Source organism: Numida meleagris, chromosome 7 (assembly GCF_002078875.1).
Source record: "Numida meleagris isolate 19003 breed g44 Domestic line chromosome 7, NumMel1.0, whole genome shotgun sequence".
Lineage (NCBI taxonomy): Eukaryota > Metazoa > Chordata > Aves > Galliformes > Numididae > Numida > Numida meleagris.
The window spans coordinates 16,019,923-16,046,002 of NC_034415.1; the positions used below are offsets into that span (position 1 = coordinate 16,019,923).

General features: G+C 37.5%; 1 protein-coding gene across 1 annotated transcript; it reads right to left on the reverse strand.

Annotated features, from left to right (window-relative positions):
* On the reverse strand, positions 4,482-20,011 carry CLCA4 (chloride channel accessory 4). The gene is made up of 14 exons (XM_021405120.1): positions 19,832-20,011; positions 18,181-18,321; positions 17,796-17,946; positions 16,330-16,438; positions 15,426-15,597; positions 14,668-14,895; positions 12,683-12,907; positions 11,792-11,969; positions 10,622-10,728; positions 9,189-9,413; positions 8,798-9,065; positions 7,461-7,625; positions 6,347-6,583; positions 4,482-4,999 (listed from the first exon to the last, which is right to left on the reverse strand). Exons 1-14 carry the CDS (start codon positions 20,009-20,011, stop codon positions 4,581-4,583), a joined length of 2,805 nt encoding a protein of 934 aa, XP_021260795.1. The 3' UTR covers positions 4,482-4,580.

Genomic DNA, 26,080 nt, shown 5'->3' on the forward strand with positions numbered 1-26,080 from the left:
CCCATCCTTTAAGCTCCCATGAATTAGAACATTCTTGAAAGGTTTGGATTCCTGCTTTCGATTGTTTCTTTTCTCAGGAGAAAACAGTTCCAATTCTTAGGAAAATGATTTATTAAAACAGTACTTCCACCCCTAACACGTGGGCTGTTTGGCATATGTGGGGCACTGAATGTTACTTTCAGTTCTTACTTTTAACATCCTTCCTCTTTTATCAAATGTACAAGCAGTCAATGTGAGTGAAAGGGAGAAAATAACTGTTCTGGCTAAGGGCTGCCACACTTATCAAAGAGGAAGATCTGTTCTATTGCATGTTAATATATTTCATATAAAGCAGCCCTGGTACAGATATGTTTTTCCCCATTTTAACTTACAATATTCTAATGTAAGACTAAAATCAGTTATTGGATTACAATCTGGATTCCATCTTGCCTGAGTTCCATAGGCTTTTCCTACTCCCAAAACACTACTGAGTTACTTTCTTGAAATTCTCTTTCTCTACACTCTGCAGGCCTATAATCCAGTGTTCAGGACAATCTCTGCTTAAACCAACATACCTGGTTCAGACAAGGAGGGCCATACCTTGTGTGCAGACATTAAGCGAACTAGATAATGACCTAGAGAGTTCTAAAGGTATATTCAAAGAATGTACAGCATATAGATACCCTCTCTAGTTCCTCTAAAATAGGCTGCAAACAGCTGAGGACTCAGCATGTTTACTTCTTCACCTGTGCTAGAGGAACAGTATCCTCCTTCAGAAGCGTAGGGTAGACAGCAGGGTTGATCACTTGTGAAAGCAGTGTTCTGACTTCATGGGAGGGTAATGTTCAAATTCAAGGCTTTGAAGGCAAAGATTTAAATTAAAAGGTCACCCAAAAATGCCTCCGTATTCAGTTTATATCACAGTGAAAATGCGTTAAAATAAATAAATATCTTTTGATAGTGTGTATAATCCTAATAATAGAACTCATGCTGGAATTCACACACACTTAGCTCTATAGTACACCGAGTTACATGGGTCACCTCTTTTGCCAGTGTCTTTGAATGTGCTATTTCCCTTTCTACTCATGACTTTTCAACTGTGGTATATATTTGCATTGAATAGTCATTTTATTTATACTTATGTATTTGTATCTTCTTTTAATGCAGTTGAGAAGCTGGAAATTCAGAGTTCTGGCAGCATGTTACCAGTCACACCTCTGCAGAACACCAACAAATATTCTGAAGAGTAGCTGCAATCCTTGAATCAGATTTTCAAAATACACAAATATACCTGCATGAAAATCTGAAGGTAAATTTGATTTAACATTAATTAATGTAGTGAAAAGATAAAAATAAAAACATGTTTACGTCATTGTAAAGAAACATTTTGAAAACTTCTCTCAATTCAATAGTCAAGAAGTATTTTACTGAAATGGGAAAGAGCACTTGTTTATGTGTATGTACATCTGTGCCAATATTAACAACTGTGAGCTTAGTTTGATAATAACTGAATAAAAATCATAAAATCAGTAGTACCAGCTGTCTGGCCTATGTACAATCAGGCTTTCGTGTAAAATCTGGGGACTGGATTTGTCAGAACCAGAAAGCAGCTGTTCTCAACAGCATGCTTCCACCCAGAATCTACTGCTCTCTGAGTAAGAATTATTGCTCCTTTCCACATTAGTGCACACTTCCACTGATCCTCACAGCAGCTGTTGCTGTGCCTCTCCTCACCATGTTGACTGAAGTTGTACTATGACTGCATACAGCAACTGGCAAAACAGTCAGTAGACCAAGGCCTTGAAATTTCAGAGAACTGCACTGCACTGATTTACAATCAGGCTTTCATGAAAAACCTGTTGATCAGATTTTTGTCCTCATGGTTTCATATTTCCTGGAGCCATAGTGGGTTATTTTGTTACCCAGGCAAGATAATAATTTGGTCCCACACTCCAACTGTCTGCCTTGGAAATGACTATACTCAGAGGAAGATTGTATAGAGAATTCTATAGGCCTGAACTGGCCTCTACAGAAGTAAGAATTAAAGGAAAATGCTGCGGGTTCTCCTTTTTACTGTGCAATAGCAGGCTGATGACTGGAAATATAAATGCATCTCTAACATTTTCCTGTTGATGACCGTGGGAAAGTCATTATCACTTGGTACTGCAGTTTTGCCACACACGTAATATAAGAATAATTAAACTAAATTTCTGTGATGTGAAGTCTACTTCCTACTGTGCAGGATGCTGAAATTATTTTTAGAGCATTGGAAGATCATAGTCGGAAACAAAACTTATAGGTTTTTTAATTTAAGAAGTACATCTTTTCTAGCTAGTCTGAACTGGACTGTGGCAGTTGTGTTGGTCACTGGTATCCCAACCCACGCAACTTTAGAGTATGTGTACTCTTACCATAAAGGTAATAATTGAAATAAGTAAAAACAGTCTTACCCTGTCATTGTAAAGATGAAAAAGCAAAATGCGTCTGTCTTGCAGAGATGTTCAGGAGGTGGGTGCTGAATGCTCCAGTGTTTGAACTGAGTACTTCAGACAATTCCCCATAACATTTAAATGAATCTTCTTCATGCTCTTAGAGTAAGAGCCATATTTAAATCGAAATTAAATCTTGTATTAATCATATTTTATTTTACTCTCAAATATGCATTTATGTTAAGGTCTGAGCATCCCAGAGGGAGATGTTTTGTCTGAAACTTTTTAGGAACGTTTGGAAAAACTGGAAGTGTTGTTAGAGCCCACTAGATGTCAGTGTCACCACACGATAGTCGTCTGCAGCTCTACTCACTGGGCAGGTAGGGTTGGGTGCCCGTGGTGTATTGTCTCGGATCACGAAGACTTTATGTGTAAGTTCTGTAATATTTTTACATAATGCCAGGAAACAGTTCCAGAAACAGTACCGCAACCTGTTTATTCTGATTTCATGATGTAGTTCCTACCAAAGATCTTGTATGTAGCTGCCATAGCAGGGAATTCTAAGAATGAGAAGACACTTGAGAAGCAACCGAAAGCAAAAACATCTGGAAAATAGACATTTGGTGACCTGACAGCTAATTAAGTGAACTAATACCATTAAATAGACCTTTTATTTCTGACTCCCTTCTCCAAAGAAATCTGTTCTCTAAAATGTGGCCGCTATTCCTGCCTTGATATTAACTGAAATTGAAACATTTGTTACTGCTTGAGAAAATAGAATTTTAGATCTGAAAAAAGCATTCAATAATAAGTCTCATTAAGAAACAGCACTGCATAGAAGTACAGAAATTCAGAAAAAAAATGGACACTAGATAAAGAGAAAGCTGAAATTGTGGATTAAGCTTTTAAGTTACCTCTTGTTATATAAAAGTTTGTCCTAGCTCCTATTTTATAGTTCTCATTAGTCTCCACTTAAGAACATTTTCCATGTGCTCATTTGCATACACACTATAACTCTCATTCTGAAAGTATTTATATTCTCATTCTGGAAGTATTGGGTGCATTAAAAAGAGTGTTGGTTGCATTAAAATGAGTGTGGCCAGCAGGCTAAGGGAGGTGATCCTCCCCCTCTACTCTGCCCTGGTGAGGCCACATCTGGAGTATTGTGTCCACTTCTAGGCTCCCCAGTTCAAAAAAGGCAGGGATCTCTTAGAAGAAGTCCAGCAGAGGGCCACAAAGATGATAAAAAGCCTGGAGCATTTCCTGTATGAGCAAAGGCTGAGAGAGCTGGGGATGTTCAGCCCAGAGAAGTGAAGACTGAGAGGGGATCTGATCAATGTTTATAAATATCTAAAGTGCAGGAGGCAACTGGATGAGGTCAGACTGTTTCCAATGGAGTGTAGTGACAGGACAAGGAGCAATGGCCAAAAACATGAACACAGGAAATTCCACATAAATATGTGGAAGAACTTCCTTATAAAGAAGCTGACAGAACACTGGAACCTCAGAGAGGTGGTGGAGTCTCCTTCTTTGGAGATATTTAAGACCCGCCTGGACACCTACCATTGCAACCTGCTGTAGGGAACCTGCTTTAGCGGGGGGTGGGACTTAATGATCCCTTCCAACACTTGCAATTCTGAGATTATGTGATATACTTAACTCTCCAACACAACTAGAAATATACTTGTTTAAATATATGTATATTTAAAATAAACAGCCTGCAGGTAAATATTTTTGTGCTTGGCTCATTAAGCCTAAATGAAATCTTGTAAAAGATACATAGGAAGTCATATAGCACTATCTGAAACACTTTCTAACTTCTTTTCCCAATTTGTCTTACTTGACTATTGCGTGCAGAATAAAAATAGGGAAAATATAATCTTCCTTTCTCTTCTTTATTTAACACAAAAATAAAGCACACTATATTGGAAAGATCTCACACGAAAAGAGTTAAGTATTTATATCGCATAGAAAGAAATGAAAGTACACGTTTAAGGCACACTTTTGAAAATCTACATCTATAAGACAATCAAAAAGACAGATACATTTCGGCTTAAAAGAAGTGCACTTACATTAAATTACCTTTCTCTGCTTTGAAACTTACACATGTGTGGAAAAAATTACTCTATATTCTTTTTTTTTTTTCTTTTTTAAAGCATTTTACCCATGCTGTTACATTCTGATTGCAGGATCCCTTCTTTTCTTTTGGTTTTGTAAAATACACACAGTTGAACTTACAATAATACAGACAAGTACTACACATCCAGCTACAACTGCCACTATTAGTGTGATGTTAATACCGTCACTGGTGTTGCCTTCATCATCTGAAGGCACAGAAGCTTTTGGAGGAATGAACCATGTTGCTTTTGCTATATTAGATGTGTCTGAAATCAAGTTTGTATCATCAACAGCACGTATGGCAATGTAGATTACAGTACCATTTTCTATTTTCAAATTTTCTGGTTTGAATTCCAATGTTTCTCTGCTACCAGCCTCTTGAGGTATGAGACGGGAATCCACAGAAGCAGCATTATCAAATTCATCTCTTAGGCCCAGAAGATTTGCACTACTTTTTATTATGTAGTGATCAGCTAGGGGAAAAAGAGTACATGTAAAAACAAATTAATATAGATGTTTTAAAATCCCTGCTTGAGGTGACAGTATCGAAGTTCTAGAACTGTTTTGGAAAAATTCCCGGTTTACTATAGACTGCATTGCTTAGCATGGGCTATTGACACGATTGCTGTTAACCCTCACTTTGCAGCATCAAGAGTCTGTTTTTCCCAAGTCTGGAAACTCCTTCCTTTAACTGGCCTTAAGAACATGGTTTCATCAATATTCTTAGCTTTGCAAGGACTATATTCTGCCATTCAAAGAAAAACAGCAATTAAAATATGTATGTATATAGCAGAGGTCTGTCTTGCATTTGGCCTGTGTTCTCTCTCAGCATGAGGTTTTTTGATACCAAAAACTGTGACAGACACAGAATGATTCTCCCATTTGTCTGTAATCGGAGAACCCGTAGTTATGTTGCTATACATGTTTTCAACTTATTTTGGGAGATTCTACTGTTTCTATGTCAAGGTTGTAGCTTTTCAAGACTTTCCTCTTTTCCCTGTCTCTTCCTCTTATGAATTTCTCTTTCCCTGTTTAGATAATAGAGACGTACATGATATGCCCAGCTCCAAACCAACACAAGTTTGCCTTAACTATTACAGTGTTGCCTTAAACTACAGTGCAATGACTGATCACTTTAGTGATAATATAATATAGTGATAAATAGTGCATTTATAGTGATAAATAACTGCATAAAAAAAGTTGGGATTAAAAAAAAATAGAGAGATTTTTTCCTTGTGGGCTTTCTTATTTGACAGTTTCAGATAAGTGTAAGATTTAAATCTGAAATCATAATCTACATAACTGTAGGTTGTGTGTTTGAACACATAGTCTCTAGTCTACACAAAACAATGTTTGTACATTACAGCTGTAATTAGTTTTCCTTTTTCCCATGTAGCATACATGAGATGAAAGAGATTATTTTTGTTAGAATGTTACTGTATTTCTTTGCATACAGTAAAGTTTTATACTGTGCGTGTTGTACCCGTCTCATTGATTTTTTTCTTTTTTCTTTCTTAAATTATGCACATGCATGGATTAAGACCTTTTACTACAGTGTCTTGTGGTTTTATTATAATTTATTTATTTGCCTTTTTAATAATAATAATACTTTCTTCTTTTTCATTTGTTCATTTACTTGTTCTTTTAATGTGAAAAAAAAAATAAGGAGAACTAAAACATGTAACATGCAACAAGACAACTTTCTATATGGTTCCATTTCCTGGTGAGACAGATGTAGCCCTCATCCCTGACTGCTGGTCCTTATGGTGTGTCCATTAGGACAGGAAGATCAGTCTAATCCCATAAAGTATCCTACTCACCTTTTCCACTGTCAAGGTCACCTCCTGGAGCTGTCCAAGTCAACACTATTGTTTCATTTTCTATATACGCATCGAGGTCTGTAATTTTACTGGGTGGAAAACCTGCTGGTAAACTTGGTGAATTTCCAGAGCTATCCAGGTTAATAGAACTTGTTGAAGTTCTGCTGAAACTTCCCAGATTGGCTTGGATTTCTTCATCAGCAAATTCAGGTCTCGGTGCATTCATCTGAATTTTACCTGTTTGAAAAATTTTTCAACATTCACCATGACAAAACTCTGAACTACATTTCTTTTTATTTTTACTGTATCTTGTTTCCTCGTCTCATCTTATAATTTTTATTTTCCTTATTCAAATTTAATAGAAAGTTGGTGAGGTAACAAGAGCAAATAAGGTGATCTCAGAATGCTGAACATACTATTTAGGAAATTCAAACTGTATAAAAAGTCTGAAATGTGTAGAAATTGGAAATGATGCCATTATTAGTAAAGCAGGTTGCATATGTTGGCTGTAATAAATTGGTTCTTTCCATCTCTTCCTATGCATTGCAGACTTTAGAAGAACTTATGTTTTATAGGCCATACTTGGTGAGATTTGTAGACAATCCTTTATGATAATTTTCTAAATTTTACTATGTACATGTGTGTGAATATTAATTTGCAACAACTAAAGTATCTTCAGCATTAAGATGGAAAAGTACAAAAAAAAAAAAACCAAACCAAACAGAACACAAAAGTGACATTTTCTACCAGCATAAATTTGTGTACTGATGTTGCATGTTGAATGCATTTACCCCAAAGCCCCATTTTAAAATTACAGAAGAACTTTTTCTTCTGACATACAGATTCTGACATACAGATTCTGAGCAATATTTATCCTTTCATGGCAGCAAGAAACATTATTTTAGATTAATGACAATAATTTACATTATTCCTGTACATAGGAAACAATAGCCAGAGGTGATTTGTTTTGTGTTGTAGTAAAAATTATAGGTAGAACATCTATTCAGATTAAATATCACTACTGTGAATCTAAATAATCTCACCTGCTATACTTTTAGATCCCCACACACATGGAAATCACATAAATAATTGTCAATTTCACAAATATCCTTACCATTTTCTATGTAGCCTGGTATATACAAGGCTCTATTTCGCCTAAGGCCAAGTCTGATGGTTTGATTTCTCCCTTGGGCACTCACTTTTAGACTGTATCTTCCACCAGCAGTTAAAGAAGTAAAGTACCTTGAGTAGATTCCATCATTCTTGGTCATATCAGCACCTTCATATTAAATTATAGAGAATTAATGTCTAGAACAAGATACCTGTTGGTAAATGAGGTTAGTTCATACACAAATATAAACCCGAACATTACAATGCAGAAAACCTGACAATGTTTTTTAATGCAGACATCTTTAAAAGCAGGTATTGTCCCACAGTGATAATCTGCATTTTAAATGTATTTTACTTAAAAGAACCACTTTGCATTGACACTTTTAACTAGGTAAACCTCTTGTTACTTTCTGTAACCACTAACAACACTCATTGACCAACTACTAGGTAAAACCTCTTTAAACTGAAAGAAAAAAAAACAGCATAATAACCTCTGGCCAGCATTTCATCAAGAAAAGTTTCTTTAAGTGAACTTGCACAGTTACTGCAACAAAAGGTCTACTGGTGGCATCCAAGCTAACTATTCTAAATCTTAGAAGCAATGCAAAAAAAAATCTCACCGGCTCAGAAGAGAGATGGTGTTTAAGAAACACAAGACAACTCACTGAAATCTTATTATATTTCTAAGTATGGCAGTGTAAAAACCAGGTCAGAATGAGATGATACTACTGACTACTGCTAAACTCATAAAGCTACAGGTCTGCACCAGTGGTGAGAATACTAATGGAGAAAAGGAAGAGGACAGATAAAAAGAGAAAGGGATGCTGAATTCCAGAATGTCTAGCTATTGCTATAAGAGAAAGTATTTTTTAAAAGAATAATAATGCATTTATTTAAACATGCAAAAGAGATATTGCTATCTTTTGATGAGCTAATGTTAAGGCTGTAGTCCATCATCATAGAGTATGAGATGGATTAACAAAACAGCTAGCTTTCTTTTCACCTTGCCACTTGAGGGCAGATGGTTGCATGAAACAGAAGTGGATATGAACAATTTATCTTCTACCATCCCCAGTTCTCCTGCTTTCACGGCAGCAACATAGTAAAGATGAGAAGATTTTTCAGTGTAATACCCATTTCTTTGTTCTGCTCGCCAAACAAAAGCCTCGGAGCTTACTTCTGTCTTAAAACAGTAGGTTTCTCTCTCACACTTTTTATTTTTGTGCTGATTTAAGACATCATCATAGCATGACGCAACAGGATAAGTCTGATGGTAACACACACATTTGGATTCCAAGATGCATAAATGCAAAGATTTTTGCTATGTATGTGGAACCTTACCTGCACCATTATCAAGAAGAGGAAGGCTTACTGCTGCAGCACCATCCTTCTCTATGGTGGCTATCACTGTTGCACCAAGAACAGGCAAGAACCCTTGGCTAACCTCTGCATAAACAACAACTGGATTAGGTGCTATTTTTGCCCTCTCCATGTAGGCTTGCACCGTCACAGGAGGAATATTAGAAGAGGCTGCTCGAGAGGTAACTGTTACTGATATAACTTGAGCTATTGTATCAACATTCTGAATGTAATAATGCCAATCTCCCACCTGCAAATAACACATAAAAATATTTAAAACATTATGAAGGAAAAAAGAAAAGAAAAGCAGTATGCTAGTTTACAGGAAATATTAATTCAGAAACAAACAAACAAAAAATCATTCTGTCCTTACCTCTGCCGTGCCATTTATACTGAGTCTAGCTGTTTTTAAGTTTGAACTGTCAACTGTAAAGTCTGAGCTTCCATATACTCTCCCTTTGGGGTCTCTCAGAAAGAAAAGTGGCTGTTTCGTGCTCCATGAGAAGACAAAGAAAGTGTCATTTCCCACAGTTTTGTCAATGGTCACAGTATTATTCATCCATCCAGAAGAAACAATGTTTTGGTCTTTGCTTTCAAGCTGTGAGAGAGAGAAAATTTGTCTTATTGCTATTTGGTATGTATGAACAATTAAATCTGCAATTAGAAAATAGGCTGTCATGAACTTAGTTTTGTTTTCTCCTGTGTAAGTGAGGCAGAAGTGTCAACTCAAGGAAATAAATCTACCAATGTATCTCTTTTTTAAATCTACACTGATGGATGCTTATAATCTAGCTATCTTTGCAGTGATGTATCTTGCATGAAACAGAACTGAATTTACGTTAGAAAATTAAAAAGGGGAAGAATGAGTTGCTAGATTCTAAATAGCAATTAGCCTAGATAATAAGTCTAAAAGCTTATACATTAGAATGTTACATATCGTTCCCTCAGGCCCTGTCGCTGTCACCAGAGAGCAGAGCTCAGTGCCGCCCCTCCACTCCCTGAAGGAGCCACGTGCCATGAAGGCTCCCCTCAGCCTCCTCTGCTCTGGGATGAACAAACCAGGGGACCTCAGCCATGCCTCATACACCTCATTCTCCAGATCCTTCCTCATCTTCAGGGAGCGTCCAAAGGATGGTTACAAGAGTATTTGTATGTCTTTCTTATATTCTGGAACCCAAACCTGCACACAGTGCTAGAGGTGAGGCTGCACAGCACAATGCAGACTGAGACAGACAATTCCTCCCCTTGCTGGCTGGCAGCACTGGGCCTGATGCACCCCAGGGTACAGTCGGCCCTTTTGGCTGCCAGCACACACTGCTGCTCAGAGTCAACTTGTTGTCAGCCAGAGCCCCCAGATCCCTTTCTGCAAGGCTGCTCTTCAGCCTCTCTCTGTACATATGTCTAGGGTTGCCCCATCCCAGGTGCAGAATCCAGCATTTACTTGTATTAAACTTTGTGCAGTTGGTGATTGCTGAGCCCTCTAATTCGTCAAGATCTCTCTGCAAGGCATCAGCAGCTCCTCCCAAAGATACTGATTCATATGGAAGTGAACTAGACATCCTGGGAGAGTTCTGCCTGTTTTTTTCTCTCAGTGTACCTCAGACTTTGACAATTATGAGACACAATTTTCTTGGTTTTATAGGCTAATTTATAATCTATTTCACTGTAATTGTAGCTGACCACTAAAAACTGTGTTTGATCCTATTTTCAGTTTGAGCCACTATTAGTTTAGGATCATTAGTACCTAACTTCATTCAATTATTGATCAGCTAAGTGCATAGGAGATAAAAGTGTTGAAATCCAGACCTGAATAGATTGTTCAGAAATATCGCCACTTCCTGTAGTAATTTCACTGAATGCTTCCATTAGTTTACTGGGGACATCTGTATCTACAGCATAAAGCTGTAAACCTCCTGAAAGACAAGAGTAAAAGATTCAGTAATACTGATTTATACTCTAAAAATACCAATTTTTATGTGACTTCTGGTACCAAATATTCTAATGAGATAGACAATTTGTGAAGAAACCAAAAAATTAAATGCTTCTTTTTTTTTAATGTGTTAATACTTGTATCACAGTAAATTCATGAAAATATCTATTCTGGCTTGTGTGATGAGCTCATCTTATCTCTCAGCTTAAAAATCTCTCCTTGTACTATAACATGAAGTACAGCATTTTGATTCTTTTCCTAGTGTTTTTTGTTCTGGTGCCATGTCTTATCCTTCCAGAGTCAGGGAGAGACTGACTGCTGAGCTCTGAGGACTCTACAAGTGGCTATGAGTCTGAATATACACAGCATGTGCACCTCTCATATAAGAGTATTTATTCACCATACTTGTTCAGAATGGGATTGCTTTCTAGAGCTATGCAAGGAGTCTTCTGTCTTCCACAGCATATTGAAGGTGTTGTAACACGAAACAACACACTTATGAATAGTTTTAAATGCTTGTTTTAAAACCATGAATATCCTGTTCAGCTGCCAGCTCTGCTGGCTCATGACAAGCTCAGTCATGGCATTTACGGTTTCCTAGCCAGTGCACTTCATCTGCAACGGCTGAAGAAAAGTTTTGTTATGTATTTAGTTTTAAAAAAAATGCTTATAAGTTCAAGAATATGGAACATTCCAGTCAGTGCATGCTATGCCAGAAATAAAATTCAAGTAATTGCAGAACACTACTTTTTATATGCTACATAAGAATATCATAGTTAAGTCTCCTTATTAACAGGATACTTTCATGTTATTCTATTTTTCAAATCAAGACAACACTTAAAGCAGAACTGTATATCGGAAGTGCCCCGCTTGTTTGCATTAAAAAAGCCTGTCATGAAAATCAGATTTCTTTAAAATTAAATCTGTTTTAAATTTATTACAAATCAAATTTATTTATGTTTTTTCCAGACCAATGAGTTGCTAGGCTTTGACCTTTTCATACTTGAATATGAATGCCAGAGAAAGAGTTCATTTAGAGTACTTACCTGTGATATTTGAAAATTCTTCTAGTTCTTTTGCTGCCGATGGACCCAGTGCAATGGTATGAATTATTGCCCCACTTTCTTTCACTCTTTCACGGCAAGCTGCCATACCTGTATCCTCTCCGTCTGTCAGTAACACAATTTCTGAACCATATGTCGTACCGATTGCTTTTGTAATTATCTGCATTAAAGAAAAAAAAAAATGTGAGATACAAACAGATGAATAACTTTTAAATACTTGCTTATTCCAGATAGCAGTTAATGTATACATTTAGAACTGTTATCTTCAAATTTAAGACTAATTTCTTCCTTAATCAGTGTTTGAATTTTTGTTTAACAGGAAAGCTGTTTCAATATTATTGCAATTGATATTGCAATATATAATTGCTTAGATTTAGTAAATGTTAAATTATAGAATCATAAAATCATAGAACAGTTTGTGTTGGAAGGGACCTTTAAGATCATCTAGTTCCAACCCTCTGCTATAGGCAAGGACATCTCTCATTAGATCAGGTTGCTCAAAGCCCCATCCAGCCAGGCCTTGAACACCTTCAGGGAGGGGGCATCCACAGCCTCACTGGGCAACCTTTTCCAGTGTCTCAGCACCCTCACAGGAAAGGATTTCTTCCTAATATCTAGTCTAAATCTACCCTATTCCAGTTTAAAGCCATTTCCCCTTGTTCTGTCGCTACATGCCCTTATAAAAAGTCCCTCCTGAGCTCTCCTGTAGGCCCCCCCGAAGTACAGGCGACAGGACACTGTAAGGTCCCCCTGGAGCCTTCTCTTCTTCAGGCTGAAGAGCCCCAGCTCTCTCAGCCTGTTTGTGCAGGAGAGGTGCTCTAGCCCTCTGATCATCTTCATGGCTCTCCTCTGGAGGAGAACATTGTACTATACCTGCAGTCCTTTCTCAATGCCTGCACAGATATTGGTTCCTCCACTAGCAGTTGTAGGCAAATACTGAACAAGATTTTGACGTGTTTTGTCACTGGTTATTTGTACCAAAGGACTTCTTTCATATGCAGAAGATTCAAATGTGACAATTCCAACCTTGGAGCCGATTTCAATAATTTGGATTAGAAATACCTCTGCAGCAGTACGGAGATTTGTGATGCGGTTATACTGTTTGCAAATAAGAAACAACATATTAGAATGCAGTCTCTTCTGAAAAGCTTTGACTATTAACAAAATATAGGAAAATCCTGATGTTGACTGTAATTAGAAATTAAAAACGATCTGCAAAGGGTAAGATATGAATGCTCAGTTCTAAAACACACGATGCGTGTATCATGTTCTGGTACCATGAAAATGCATGCATGAAGCTGAATAGTGCAGCTTCCAAGAGAGATGTCATCAGGAAAGATCCGTCTTCTGATATTATAGCTTTATTCCTAATCAAGATTTTTGTCACTTTCATGACATGGTGGCAATGCAAAAGGGCAACATCTGTATTGCCTGAGGAGTAGCTTAGCCCAGAGGCAAAGTAGTTTGGAAGTATAAATGATGTTAATTAAAGTAAAAGGATGAATATGTTAAATGCAAATATTTGAAGAGATTACTAAAAAAAACCAATCCAGTTATATTTGGAAAATTTCTCTCTGCAGCTATAGCTATTCTTACAGTATATTTTTTGTAACATTTCAGCATTACATTATTTTCTAACTGCATTAGTAAAAAGTATAATGATTGTTAGACATCTGTATTATAAAATTCATATGATGTATTATGATTGCAGATCTTTGCTGAAGATCAGTCTCAAGCTCTGGGCTAGAATGGCATGTCTCAAAATAGATGTTGGTGGAGCACTTTAGGAGAATTCTAGTATTATTATTTCATTTATGCAATATCTATAGATTTGGAGCAGATAGTGCTTTATGCTTCTTCGTCTATGTTTTTATTTAAAACAGAACTGAAAAATATTTAATAATATCTTCTAACGCGATAGAGCCTTTTATTTTCTTGTGATGAGAAGTCTTATTTTTAGGCTTGAATTCCTGCGATAAATGAAACGGTAATATTTTCAATGAAAGAGTAATGGTCATTGGCTCACTACTGAACTTTGGAAGAGAAAGTTATGGATGAAGAAATGCAGTATGCAAAAGAATATATAGGTTGATTTATGAAAGCTGTTCAAGTGTGCTTACAAGTTTGAAGTCTATTAGTAAATCGTTAGTTACCTACTTGTGCTTATAATTATGCCACCTTTCTACAGATGATCACATTGCTTACATCTTCATAAGTGCATTAGGATTTGTATGCAAATAAGCACATATACAGAGATCTTTACTAAACTTTGCAGTCATAAACAGGCTTATCATTTTCTGCCCAGGAAACTGTGGAAGAATAAATCTATGCAAAATTTTATCTAGGTGGGGGGGGAGGGAAAGGAAATATAGCCTCAGCCTTGTTAAAATGATATAGCATTATGACAGCTCACACTCTTCATTCCAAAGAGCAAAATTGTGGTGAGGAAACAAAATCTAATTTGTTGATATATTGCAACCTACATATTTAATTTAAAATTTTACAATGATTCATAATGAAAATACAGTATAAAGCACTACCTATGATACATTTTCTTCTTGTAAGAAATATAAAAGCACTGTCATTCTAGGTCTAGAATAGAGGTGGGAAACTTAATAAATGGAGATTTTACAAGAAAAAATTACCAGGTCTGGCCTATAACTCTCAGTATTTTGAAATTCTTATAGGAATTCTTAATAAAAAAAATCATTGATGAGAATGACAGTAATCCTTTTTATTTTTTTTTCTAAAATAGTACAGCTAATGACTGAACTGACTAAAAATATTTTGAATTTTATAACTTTTCTTTGCTTCTTACAATTTTTGCACAAATTTGTTCGTAAAATGTTTATTCTTACCGATGCCATGCTCCCAGAAACATCCAGTACTAAAGCAACTGCTCTGTCTTGAGTCTGCAGTATCTGGAAGGTGGTCTCAAACGGGGGTGCAAGGCCATTAACAACAGATGAGTTGCGAAAGTCAGCAGATTCCATGATTACTTCCCATGTGCTTTTGTAGTTGCACATCTTATTCTGCATATTTGGAGCCTCATAATTGTGAGTATTTTTATCACAAAATTCAACCACCTAAAAAGTTGGATCAAAATTTGTAAGAATTATGAACTCAACAGTTTGAGTACAAGAAAGCTTTTCAGAAAATATGAAGTTGGTGGTGGGAGACAGCACACAGAAAGTCTTCTCCAGTGACCTTTTTGTGCGCGATGGTGCCTGGCCAAATAGGATCTTAATAGACAAGAACAAAGATAAGATTGCTCTGCAATGGAGTGCAAAAAAGAATTCTTTAACAGTTATCTTATGGCCAAGGCATTTGGCAAGAATGCTTCACTCTTATCCTCACTGATCTGATTTTCCAAAAGAGAAGCAAGAAGGGTGCTGAGATTTCAGTGAATCTCACCTTTATTGACATGAAACCTCTGTCAGGTCAGTTCCAATAGCTGGTTTGTACAGCAGCTGTCCATTGGAACTGAACTTATTAAGAATGACAGAATCATCCATATTCCTTGAAATAGACAGAAATTAATCAAAGAAGCATAACTGATCATTTATTGACTATTGTTGCTAAATTCTCACTCCAAAAAAGGTTTAATAATACTTACAGAAGATAAGTATTGCATATACATAATAGAATTTTTGCTGTTTTGATTTAGATCTGGTACAAATACACATCCAGCTTCATACAGCTGACCATCATATTGGCATTCTCTTGTCTCACACTGGTTTCCAATGCACTTTTGGAACACAGGTTTACCAGTGACACCAGCTGAACACCTAGGGGAAGAGAGGTGGGCAGGGCTGGTAAACTATACATAATCCATAAATGTTTATTTTTTAGAATTTCGGCTGCCCAAAGACAAATTGCCATTGGCACAGCACGGTCCTAGAGACCACACAAGTACACGGGTAGACAATCTGTATTCCTGGAAGAGTCCTTAAACTAATCTAGAAGTGCTTATGATCATAAAATACTTGTGAGCTTCTGCTGATGAGTTTATAAATTTCTTGTGATATTTGTAGGCTATGCTCAGAAGTTATTCTGCTAATAGTTGCAGTGCAATAGACTGTGTTGATATGTCTGGACTAGATAAGAAGGAAAGCTTGAACTAATTCTTTATGTCCATGTAGTCAATGTCTTATTTTGTAGAAGCTGTTTAAAATCACAGAGTTTTCGCTGGGGAAATGCTGTGCTGTCAATAACTGCAATTTAATAAAACTATCTTAAGTATATAACCAGTGGTGACTAAAGTCTGCAGTTGCACACAGACCAAAAGATTATCCAGCCTGAGCTATAGAACCTGTTACAAAGCAGCACTGAAGGCAGCTGTTGCTTTCTGGGTCACAGAGCAGGCAACAGACAATGCTGAATAAGCATCTTTTAATGATATGACCTGATCACAGAGACTCTACGAAGTAATAACTCAGCACACATTACAAGAATATTGAAAACATTTTTTAAATGTTTGAAAGAGTGCCATGTAAAAGCAGAAAAATGAAATATGATACCTTGTTGCTTCAACACTTGCTTTTTCAGAAACATAAAAAGGTGCATTGCTATTATATTCGTCGAATACGCCCCACCGAAGGTGAGCCCACTCATGGACAAAAACTCTACCTGTTGAAAAGCAATAATATGTGCACATTCAAACTAAAACAGTTTAAAACATACCTGGCATTTTTCTTTTACATTTTAAGAAGCTAAAATAATTATTATCTCAGGTATTACTGGAAGATTGTGAAACCAGTAAGCAAGAGGGATAATAATTTTTCCTTGTGGCAAAAATCATAGCATCACAGAATAATTTGGATTAGAAGAGATTTAAAGACCATCTGGTTCTAAGCCCTGCCATATCAAGGATACCAGGAAGGAGAGAATCACTTCCTCAACTTGCTGGCTACATTTCCTTTGATGCAGCCCAGGATATGGTTGGCTTACTGAACTGCAAGGGTACACTGCTGTCTCATATTCAGTTTTTTGTCCACCAGTGCCTCCAAGTCCTTCTTCTCAGGACTGTTCTCAATTCATTCATTGCCCAGCCTGCATGCTCAGATTGCTCCAGCCCAGGTGCAGGAACTTGCAATTGGTCTTGTTAAACTTCATGAGGTTCACATTGGCCCACGTTTTAAGCCTGTCAAATTCCTTCTGAGTGGCATCCCTTGCCTCCAGTGTTGAGTCAACCACATCACTCAGCTTGGTGTCATCTGCAAACTTGCTGTGGGTACACTCAATCCCACTGTCCATGTCACTAAAGATGTTAAATGATACCTGTCCCAATACAAACTCTGAGGGACACCAGTCATTGCCGGTCTCCAACTGGACAGGGAGCCATAGACTACAACTCTCGTCATGTGACCAACAGACAAATCCATAGTCATTCAGTGATCTGCCTGTCAAGTCCACATCTCTCCATTTTAGAGACAAGAATGTCGTGTGGGGCAACACCTAATGCTTTGTACAAGTCCAGGTAGATGATGTCAGTCATCTAATAGGAAGGCATAATTTTAGTAAGCAAGACTTGAACTGTTTTTCATATCAGTCTTACAGAAATGCAGGCATTATTAGAGAGACACTTTTTTCCAAACTGGCAAACATCAGATGAGGAAAACTGGGGTTTTTTTTGTGAAGTCTCTGTCCCACAGGGCAGCAAACCTCTATATTTTTGACGCAATAGTACAAAATCAGATATATGGACGCTGGACATTTTACTCACTAAATGCTCATAAAAGGATGGCTACTACTAATGGCAGTAGTTAAATGCAGAAGAGTAACCTTTTCTTAAGGTTTTTATAGAATTTAACAACTTCTGGATCCACTGCTTGAATATTTAGCTTGAGATATCTTACAAGTATTTACTACTACCAAAAAAGTGTCTCTCTTCCAAGTTTTTTCAGTTTGGCAAAGCTGAATAAAAAAATATTTGCCATTTAATATTAATAATAAAGCAGGCAGTTAAATTAAATTGTAACATTACCTCTTTCTCCATAAACTTTATCCAAGCTATTAGTTAACAGGAAGTTGGGTGTGAAATGGATGTATCGTCCTTTCTCCCCACATCCTCCATACTGTAACGTATAGGGATCATCTCCGTATTTCAAATAAGGGTCTGCTATGATGACATCTGCCTGAAACAGTAAGACCAAAGGTATATGTAACACTGGTGTAGACAAGGGTTAGGTCATTCTTTTTCAGTAAATGCAGTCCTGCAATTATTTTCCTCCTATCAACACTCCCAATAACTCTCCTTCTGAGTAAGAACTCCCAGGATTTGTCATTACTTTTGCTATGATTCATAATGTCGCCTCATCAGTCTTGATTTTTCTTGTGGTTCTAATCATAAACAGTTCTCTAAATCATACCTTGTTATATGATTCTGTTTTTAATCTTGAATAGCTGCTGTTTTTTTTCCATGTTTTAGGAAGTATAATTTTTACAGACTTGAAGAAAAATCGATGTTTTGTAGCTTCAAACAAATATTTGGAAGCATCTTTGATCATTGTCTGGGGAGTGAAAGACAACACATTAATATCAGCATTAACATTTAAAGTTTGACTGTTCATGCAATGAATACTTCAGCCTTATCAGGAAACCGCAGTAGGATAAAGCAGAACTGAGTACATAACACAAAACTAAGAAAGGACTACAGCCTTTAATAAGAAAGAAGGAATGAAGAAACCACAAAACCTAAGTTGTAGTTCTTGGATTCTCTCAGCAGTTCTCTAATCCTCCTCTAAATCAGAGATTGTAATAAAATTTACACTCTAGCATTCATGTGAGATAAAAATTACTGAATTCAATAATTTTACCCTTAAATTAATACTGGCTTGACAGCAATTGCAAATATCCGTGTTATACACACACAAAATTAAGACAAAGGAGATTTCTTGTAGACGTTCAGTTTGCCAGGACTGAGCGTGGTGGTCAGTGATAACCCCATGACAAGCTGAGCAGTAATGAGATGTGATGCTTCAGCTGTCCCCATGCAAACCCTTTCCTGCTCTGCAGACAGAACAGTGTACTTAGCTGGTTCAAAGGATCTGAAGGAAGAATGTCAGAGCAAGTTCTCATAATACCAACAGCACTGCTAACTTATCAGATGATAGATATCTTACACGAACAGCAACCATTACTTGCACACTTCTATCCTAAAAAACATTTGGTGGCCCGTCAGTGAAAATTGAGTGATCCAAACTCCATTTATTGCTAAATAAGGGGGCAATCAGTGACTAAGAGTAACAAGCGAGCTATCACATCTGCTTTTGCCTCGTGTAAACCTGTTTTCATTAGGTGAAAGAAGTCTGGAAATTTTGTAAACTTTATAGCTAACCAAAGGATGGTATCCTTCATACTTGACCTTATAACTGAAATGGAATGGTGATAATCCTACTTCAGGGTATAGAAGGCATTAGTTATACCACAAAATATGGAGTGTTTGTCAGAATATGTATCCTATTTAGCAGGTTTTCTCCAAAATAATTTGACTTTGTAGGAACAATTCTGTTGCTTTGGAATCTGGCCAGCATCCTATTCTTGGGAAATTGATCCACTGAAGCATCTATGTGGATTGCGATGGAAGTTAAAGCCAGAAATGCCACTAAATCTAGCATTTTTTCTTCTTCTTCCTCTACATTTTTAAATGGAGCATTAGGAGGACTACTGGCTAATAACAGATTATAGTATAACCAATGACTATTAAAAAAATCCATTGGACATTTTTCAGGTAAAGATAATTTAGAAAGCTACTTAGAAGAATTTCAGCCTCTCTTCAAACAGAGATATCACTGTATACAGCACTGTCTCAGGAAATTAGTGCCCTTTGTAACAGTAAAAGATGGCATGCAAATTAGAAATGACTAGTTTGGTAACTCTGGGCTTCATTCATTATTAATTCAAAACCACAGGAAAGAAGTCCTACTAACAAGAACGGGACTCATGCTACTTTCAAAGTAGAAAAAGTCAAGGCATTCTTAATTACTGAGAATCAGTTCATGGAAATGTGCATGTTCTTACCATTGTGTTCGGGATGATGTAGATATCTTCTGGCACGCTAGGATTAATTGCAACAACCAAATCCTCATAGCCGCTCCCGTTTAGCCACACCATGGAACCTTTCGCCACATACAGGAGCTGAAAAGACAGCAGAAATATCAGACTCTTAAACACTCCCATTATTTGTCCCTGTCCCCACATTTGTGGTTAGAAAAGGAGTGGGTTGTCAGTCCTATTTATACAACTGTTTTTGGAGCCAAAAGAGGCGTAACAGTTTGTAAGAAGACTTTGATCTCTATAAGTACAATGAAAAATGATTGGATAAGTTGGTTGCATTTAGTTACATGTTATCTTCAGGAAGAAATGCTTGCATCTCATTGTCATCATAAAAATACAATTTACTTCCTTATGCCTTTGCAGGTGATCTATGATCTTTTATTTATTTTATGTCAAATTTGGTCAAGATCATTTTCTGAGTCAGCAGAAATAATCATACAAACAACGCTCTTTGGGATTTCCTGAAAGATCTTTCTAGTAGTGTAACAATAATATAACATGGAATTGAAACGATAGGAAAAGCAAGATTAGATCATCACAAAAGTAGAAGTGATGATAAACTGTAGCGAACTGTTAGTATGTAATATTCCCCCTTTTAAATGCCTGGCATTCATTGTCTTTAGATGAATAATAATCACAATGGAAACAAAATGTGTTTTTCTGGAGGGAGAGCAGTTTTCCAACCACGCCAGATGGCTCTGTGTGGCCATCCTAACCCTCCTCACCATTTCCCACTTCATATACTAAGAAACTTGTCTATAAGTAGCCTTATATTTTATTCATTTTTTTGATAGAATATTTAATAGCATCGTGCCTATCACACAGACATTTCATGGCATAGATACATCTTTAGTTAAATTCATAAGTGTATAATAATAAAGAAGAAAAATAGAATAAACATGGTCATGCTTGATAATCTTTTCATCTTTTAATTCATTACTGACTGATATCTATATCTGCCTTTCAATTATTTTGGTGGAATAGATAGTTAGATTTTCCAGTAACTTTGCAGGTCTTCCCTCTCCCTTTCATAAAAACATTATTTCTTTTCAGTGGTATTGTAAGAGCCCTCAGGAGGCATGAGAGTGAACTGATGAAGTTTCCACACGAATCTTTAAAATTAATGTACAAAATGTATTCAGGCACATGAATCTAAAAATACTTATGCCTGAAGATTTCTAGGTAGAAATACTGAATATTGGATAGAATAATTGGATAGAATCTGCTAGAATAATTTGCTACTTTTTTTCTTCTTAAACCAGCACTACTTTTACTGTATCTGGTACTTGCCTTATTCTTGTTTAACCTTTCTTGCTGTTTCTGACACACTTTCTGCTACAACAGAGTTTTTCCCTGATAGTGTAGTTCATTAACAACTTTCTGCTTTGCCAATTTCTGACTCATATCAGTTGTCATTCACTTAATCACTGTGTTGTCCTGTCTGATTGTTATTTTCACTTCCCCTCCAGACTGAGGATGCATATCAGCAAAACTGAGTTAGTTTTCTGTTTGCCTTTAGCAGTTATTGAAGCCTTAGGAAGCGTTAATGAACAACTCCTTTTTAAAGGTCTTCTACATGCCACTGGTTAGCAAAGTTTTCTGTCTTAACTCTTAGATCAGTAGGAAATTATCTATCACACATGGAAGTCAGCGCTGAATAAATGCTGAGGGGTCAAGTGAATTAACTGTGTATGTTTGGCTGTGCCATGCAGACAGAGCTGGGAATCGTGTGTGACTTAGATAGACTTTGAGAGCTTTTATTTATTGTGATCTTTGAGTTCAGTTTGACCCTTGGATTTACTGTATCAGGCTGTGACATTTTCTAGTGGAATGCTTTCAATCCAGTTATTGTCTTTATCATTCCTGCAATAACAGAGGAATTTGCAGGTCTTTTGCAGGACACCTGTTTTGTTCCACTACATGCAGCTCCAAAGGTCAACAAACTTGTCCAGACTGGAACATTAGAGAGTGCAATGACATTGCAAAGCTACTCCCACACTGAAGATGTTTGTACCGTGAGGGGCATTCCAGGAGCAGGTTCCACTGTTTGAGCTTCCTCAACCCCTTCTCATGCCTGGGCTGGGATTTTTCCAGTTAACAAAAGTTTCAGCTGAAGTGGTGTGATAAAGTTTAGTCATTGTCCCTGGGAAGCAATTAAACTGAGAGGAAGCTGGCACTTTCCAATGAAGTCTTCAACAGAAAGAGCCTGGGAAGCAAATGTTGTTGGCTCTGTGTGTTGGAAAGATCCAAATAATTTATCAGGACGGTATCTCTGATAAAAGCAGATTTTATTCACAATTGCAATGGCGGGCGTCCTGCAAGCAGGAGCGCACCTATGGACACAGTGTGACAGCTTTTGTACCTTGTTTCCCCCCTGCTTAGCCCCCTCCCCTGTTTCTCCATTGGCTGGGTACTCCAGGTTCACAATCTTATCGAAGGTTTACATTCGTTAATTACTTGTTATCTGGTGTCAGTCAGTAGCCATCCTGTTGTTTCCAAGATGTCTCAGCACCCTTCTTGTCACACTGACATGGTGATTTTCTTCAAAGTCTTTGTTAAACAAAGAGTACGAGGGGGGTGGGGACGTGCCAGACCTTCCTCAGCACCTTCTTCAGGCCCTCCCTAAGGCATGTCATGACTTGTCCTTTTAATTTGTACAGGATATTCTTGCTATGTGTGTGACAAAGTATAACATATATTTTCATGCTGGCTATACATAAGTTGTTGCTAGCTTATATATGTATGTTGTTAATTATTTAACTTCTCCTCCTTTAATTCTCTATTACTCAGGTCCTGTCTATCTGGCACCAAAAATTAGTAGTTTTCCAACATCAAGGGTTTTCTGATTTGTAAAAGTATTTATTACATTTAGCTTGCCTTTAACTGAAGGCCCAGAAGTTTTTCAGATGGCTGAACAGACAGGAGCTGCAGTCTTTGTGCTTACTCCATCTACCTAATCTTTATGGATATATGTATATATATGTATATATTACTTTACTTATATACTGAGTATGCGTTGCTGGGGAAGGTTTATCTAGAGAATAAGTAATGAAAACTATCAGAGAATCCCATAAAGTAGAAAGACCCCTGAAAAGAACTATTAGTTCTAATAAAGGACCCAAATGGCAGGAGAGGCCATGAAATTAAGAAAATTCTTATCTTGTTCTAATGCAGAAACAACATTTGATTCCCACATGTGGAAATCAGGACGTTGGGTTTATTGCAGCAACTGTAAACTGTAAAATGGGTACAGTTCCTGCCAGTAGATAAGGTTAAATGCTTAAAAGCAACAGTGAAGCAGCAGGAAGCATGAAAGCAAAATGCTGGCCAGGTCTGGAAGATTCAGTATGGCCCAGTCTCCCATTTGGCCACCAACAGAGTACCTTCTACCAGGATCAGCAATGCAGGCCTACGCAAAAACAGCTTAATCATGTAAAGTTCCATTTCCCCCTTGTGAAGCGATGTGCCTGCCTAGGGCTATGCCTAATTAAACTAGAATATATATCACGCCTTCAGGAAGAACACATTTGTCTGAATAAATTACCTTTTCAGCTTTCACTATTGGCCAATGATCAGTTGCCCATTTTATTTAGTTCATCAGAAAGCATATGGCATTAATCTGATCTTCCCCAAGGGAAGATTTCTGTTTATTTTCCACTGGAAAAAAATATTTCTCACTAGCTCAAGTGAGATAAGAATTGTAGCACTTTTCTTTAATGTCATTCTATGAGAATAGAAAGAATACTGTCATACTAGAGGACAGAAAGAAAAAGAAGAGACATGCCTTGGGACAGAATCATCACATATTAATACAAAGTCAAAAGGTGAAATTGTTGTTCAGCTGACATTTCTTCCCTTTAAGGTGAGATAACACACCAGTCGTTCTTTCTCAGTCTTCGTTTAATACTCTTTACTTTTTGTGAGTGGCTTTCACATATTTACTTAATTGATGTCTTTACTACAACTTACTTTCATCAAAACCCTGAATGCACCTATTGACTCGAACGCCCTGGCCAGCCCATAAACACCTTTATCTCCAGTCTTCCCACAGCCTCTCCCTCCACAGCTTCCACAGCCCTTAACTGTGGAATGCCAAGATCAAGTCTGCTTTGTGCACCTGTGAAACCTAGGATCGGGATACTGGAAAATTGTTCTTCCTGTTTTCTCTCATCTCTTCCTAACTTTCTAACTCTTTATTAGCCCTCCCAACTGGCTTAATTTGGGTTATATTTCTTATTTGAAACACCAAGTTGCTTCAGATCACTTCCTAAACTTAATGATCTGGTTGAGCTGCTTTACTTCCTGAAGAAAATTGTTCCTGTTACATTTAGTTGTAAACACAATCAACTCTTTCAGTGAGTCTGAACCAAGTAAGAACATGGGATTAGAGACAAGGAAACACACAGTTGGACGTGACCTAGTAAGTGTAGTCACGTACCTTTTTATAATCTTCACAACAGTAATTATTGCCCCCCTGGAACAGTCCATAAAGGAAGGCAGAACTCTACATATACTTTTTCACTTGATCACTCCTTCAAGTTCTGCCAGATACCACAAAGACCAAAAAAAAACTGACATGACAATAGTCTTGCATCATCACCACTGAGAGATATCTGTTAAAATATCCTGGTAAGACACCATGCACTTTCTTAGAGGCAGGATGCGCTGGAGAAATACTGTCCTATAGTCTCTTAGGACTACCTTGGCAGCTTGAACCCGTCACTCCCTCAGCAGCTCTGTTCTGCTGCCATGTACGCAAGAATAAAACTGATATTCAAAACTAAAAAGCGTTTCAGTTTCAGATTTTTCGTCCATCGTGGAGCAAGCAGTTAACACTTTCTGTCATTGCTCCATTGTCAAAAGCCATCCCATTGCAGTATAGTAATTGAAACCAGCCATTTTCTGGCTAAGTGAAGCCAAATAAGTATTTATTTCTGTCATTCTGGTGTGGTTATGCCTTACTTTCTGTTCCTGCTTGGGTGTTGTTTTTGGTGGTGGTGGTGGTTTTGTTTGTTCACTTACTTGTTTCTGTTAACTCACTGGATTTTGATCATTACAAAACTTGTGCTTGTTTTATCCTTACCGTTTAATTTGATCCAAGGGAAAAGTATATTTCTACATTTTTTTTTTTGGTGACAATCCTCTCACCTTTCCTGGTTCAATCAGCAAGAAGGTGAAATGATTTCAAAGGGCAGAAAACAAAATCACAGGAGCAATCTGTAATATCTGACTCTCTTCCAAGGGTGAGGTTTCACAAAGGAATGTGGACCAGGGTGACACTGAACTGTTTTCCGTATCTTGCGCTGGAAAAACAGAAGAGGTTTCAGCTGACTCAGAAAAGCGGCCAGGTTTACCCGGGTCACTTTGTGGCAGCTGAAGGAAGGCGGTGGCTGTGAGGCTGGGTGGCCTGCAGAGCCATGGCTGTCCTCCCGGTGCAGCCCTATCTTCTGTCAGACCAGAGCCTGGGGAAACACCGCCCTGCATCAACCTCACTGCTTCTCTTCCTGTTCTTGTATTCTATCTTACCTACAGCTTATCCTACACTCGTTGGATAACACTGCAGATTTTCTCCTTCACCTCCTAGATTAGCAAAGGAACTATTTAAACCTCCAGATACCTGTCCCTGGATTTAGACTCGACTGTAAATAAAAAGGATCAGGAATTGGCAGGAATGCTGTTTAGCTCTGGTGACTTCTTGCTTATTCCCTTTATATGATCCTTTCTCTTTCTCAGAGAGAGATCTGCCTAAGTTCTTCACTCTGGATAGATTTTAACAAGGATCCCTCCTGTACCAAAATTCCCTTCCCTGTCTTTCTCTTTCTGTTGGCTTGTGCGCTTTCTTCTTTCCAATCTGTTATCACCAAAGAGCTAAAGTACCAAACAGCAACCTCACTTCTGCCATAGGCTGCTTCTCAGCAGGGCCTGCTGAGTTATTTCCCACTGCAGCTGCTTCAAAATTGGCTCCTCTTTGGGTGCAGCAGCAGCAGCTGTCACCCCACAGAGGTGCAATGAGGAAGTGATGGCAACAACGTGTAAATGTCAAATTTTAGCCATGCGATACAAACTCTTTAAGTCTGCATCTGCTCTGAAATGCTCTATACACTGCACCTACACTGTATTCTTTGAGGAAAAGATCCTCCTAGCAACAGAGAACCTGGTTGACTTTGTTGTATGTAATTCAGTATCCAGTTCATTTCAAAGAAACAATGCAAA

Coding starts and splice junctions, on each gene's coding strand:
- CLCA4 (XM_021405120.1), bottom strand. CDS start 20,011: ATGTGGGGACAGGGACAAATAATGGGAGTGTTTAAGAGTCTGATATTT. Junction 16,439..17,795: donor TAAAGTTTATGGAGAAAGAG/GTAATGTTACAA, acceptor GCTTTTCAACAG/GTAGAGTTTTTGTCCATGAG. Junction 11,970..12,682: donor GCATTGAGAAAGGACTGCAG/GTATAGTACAAT, acceptor TCTTTAATGCAG/ATAATTACAAAAGCAATCGG.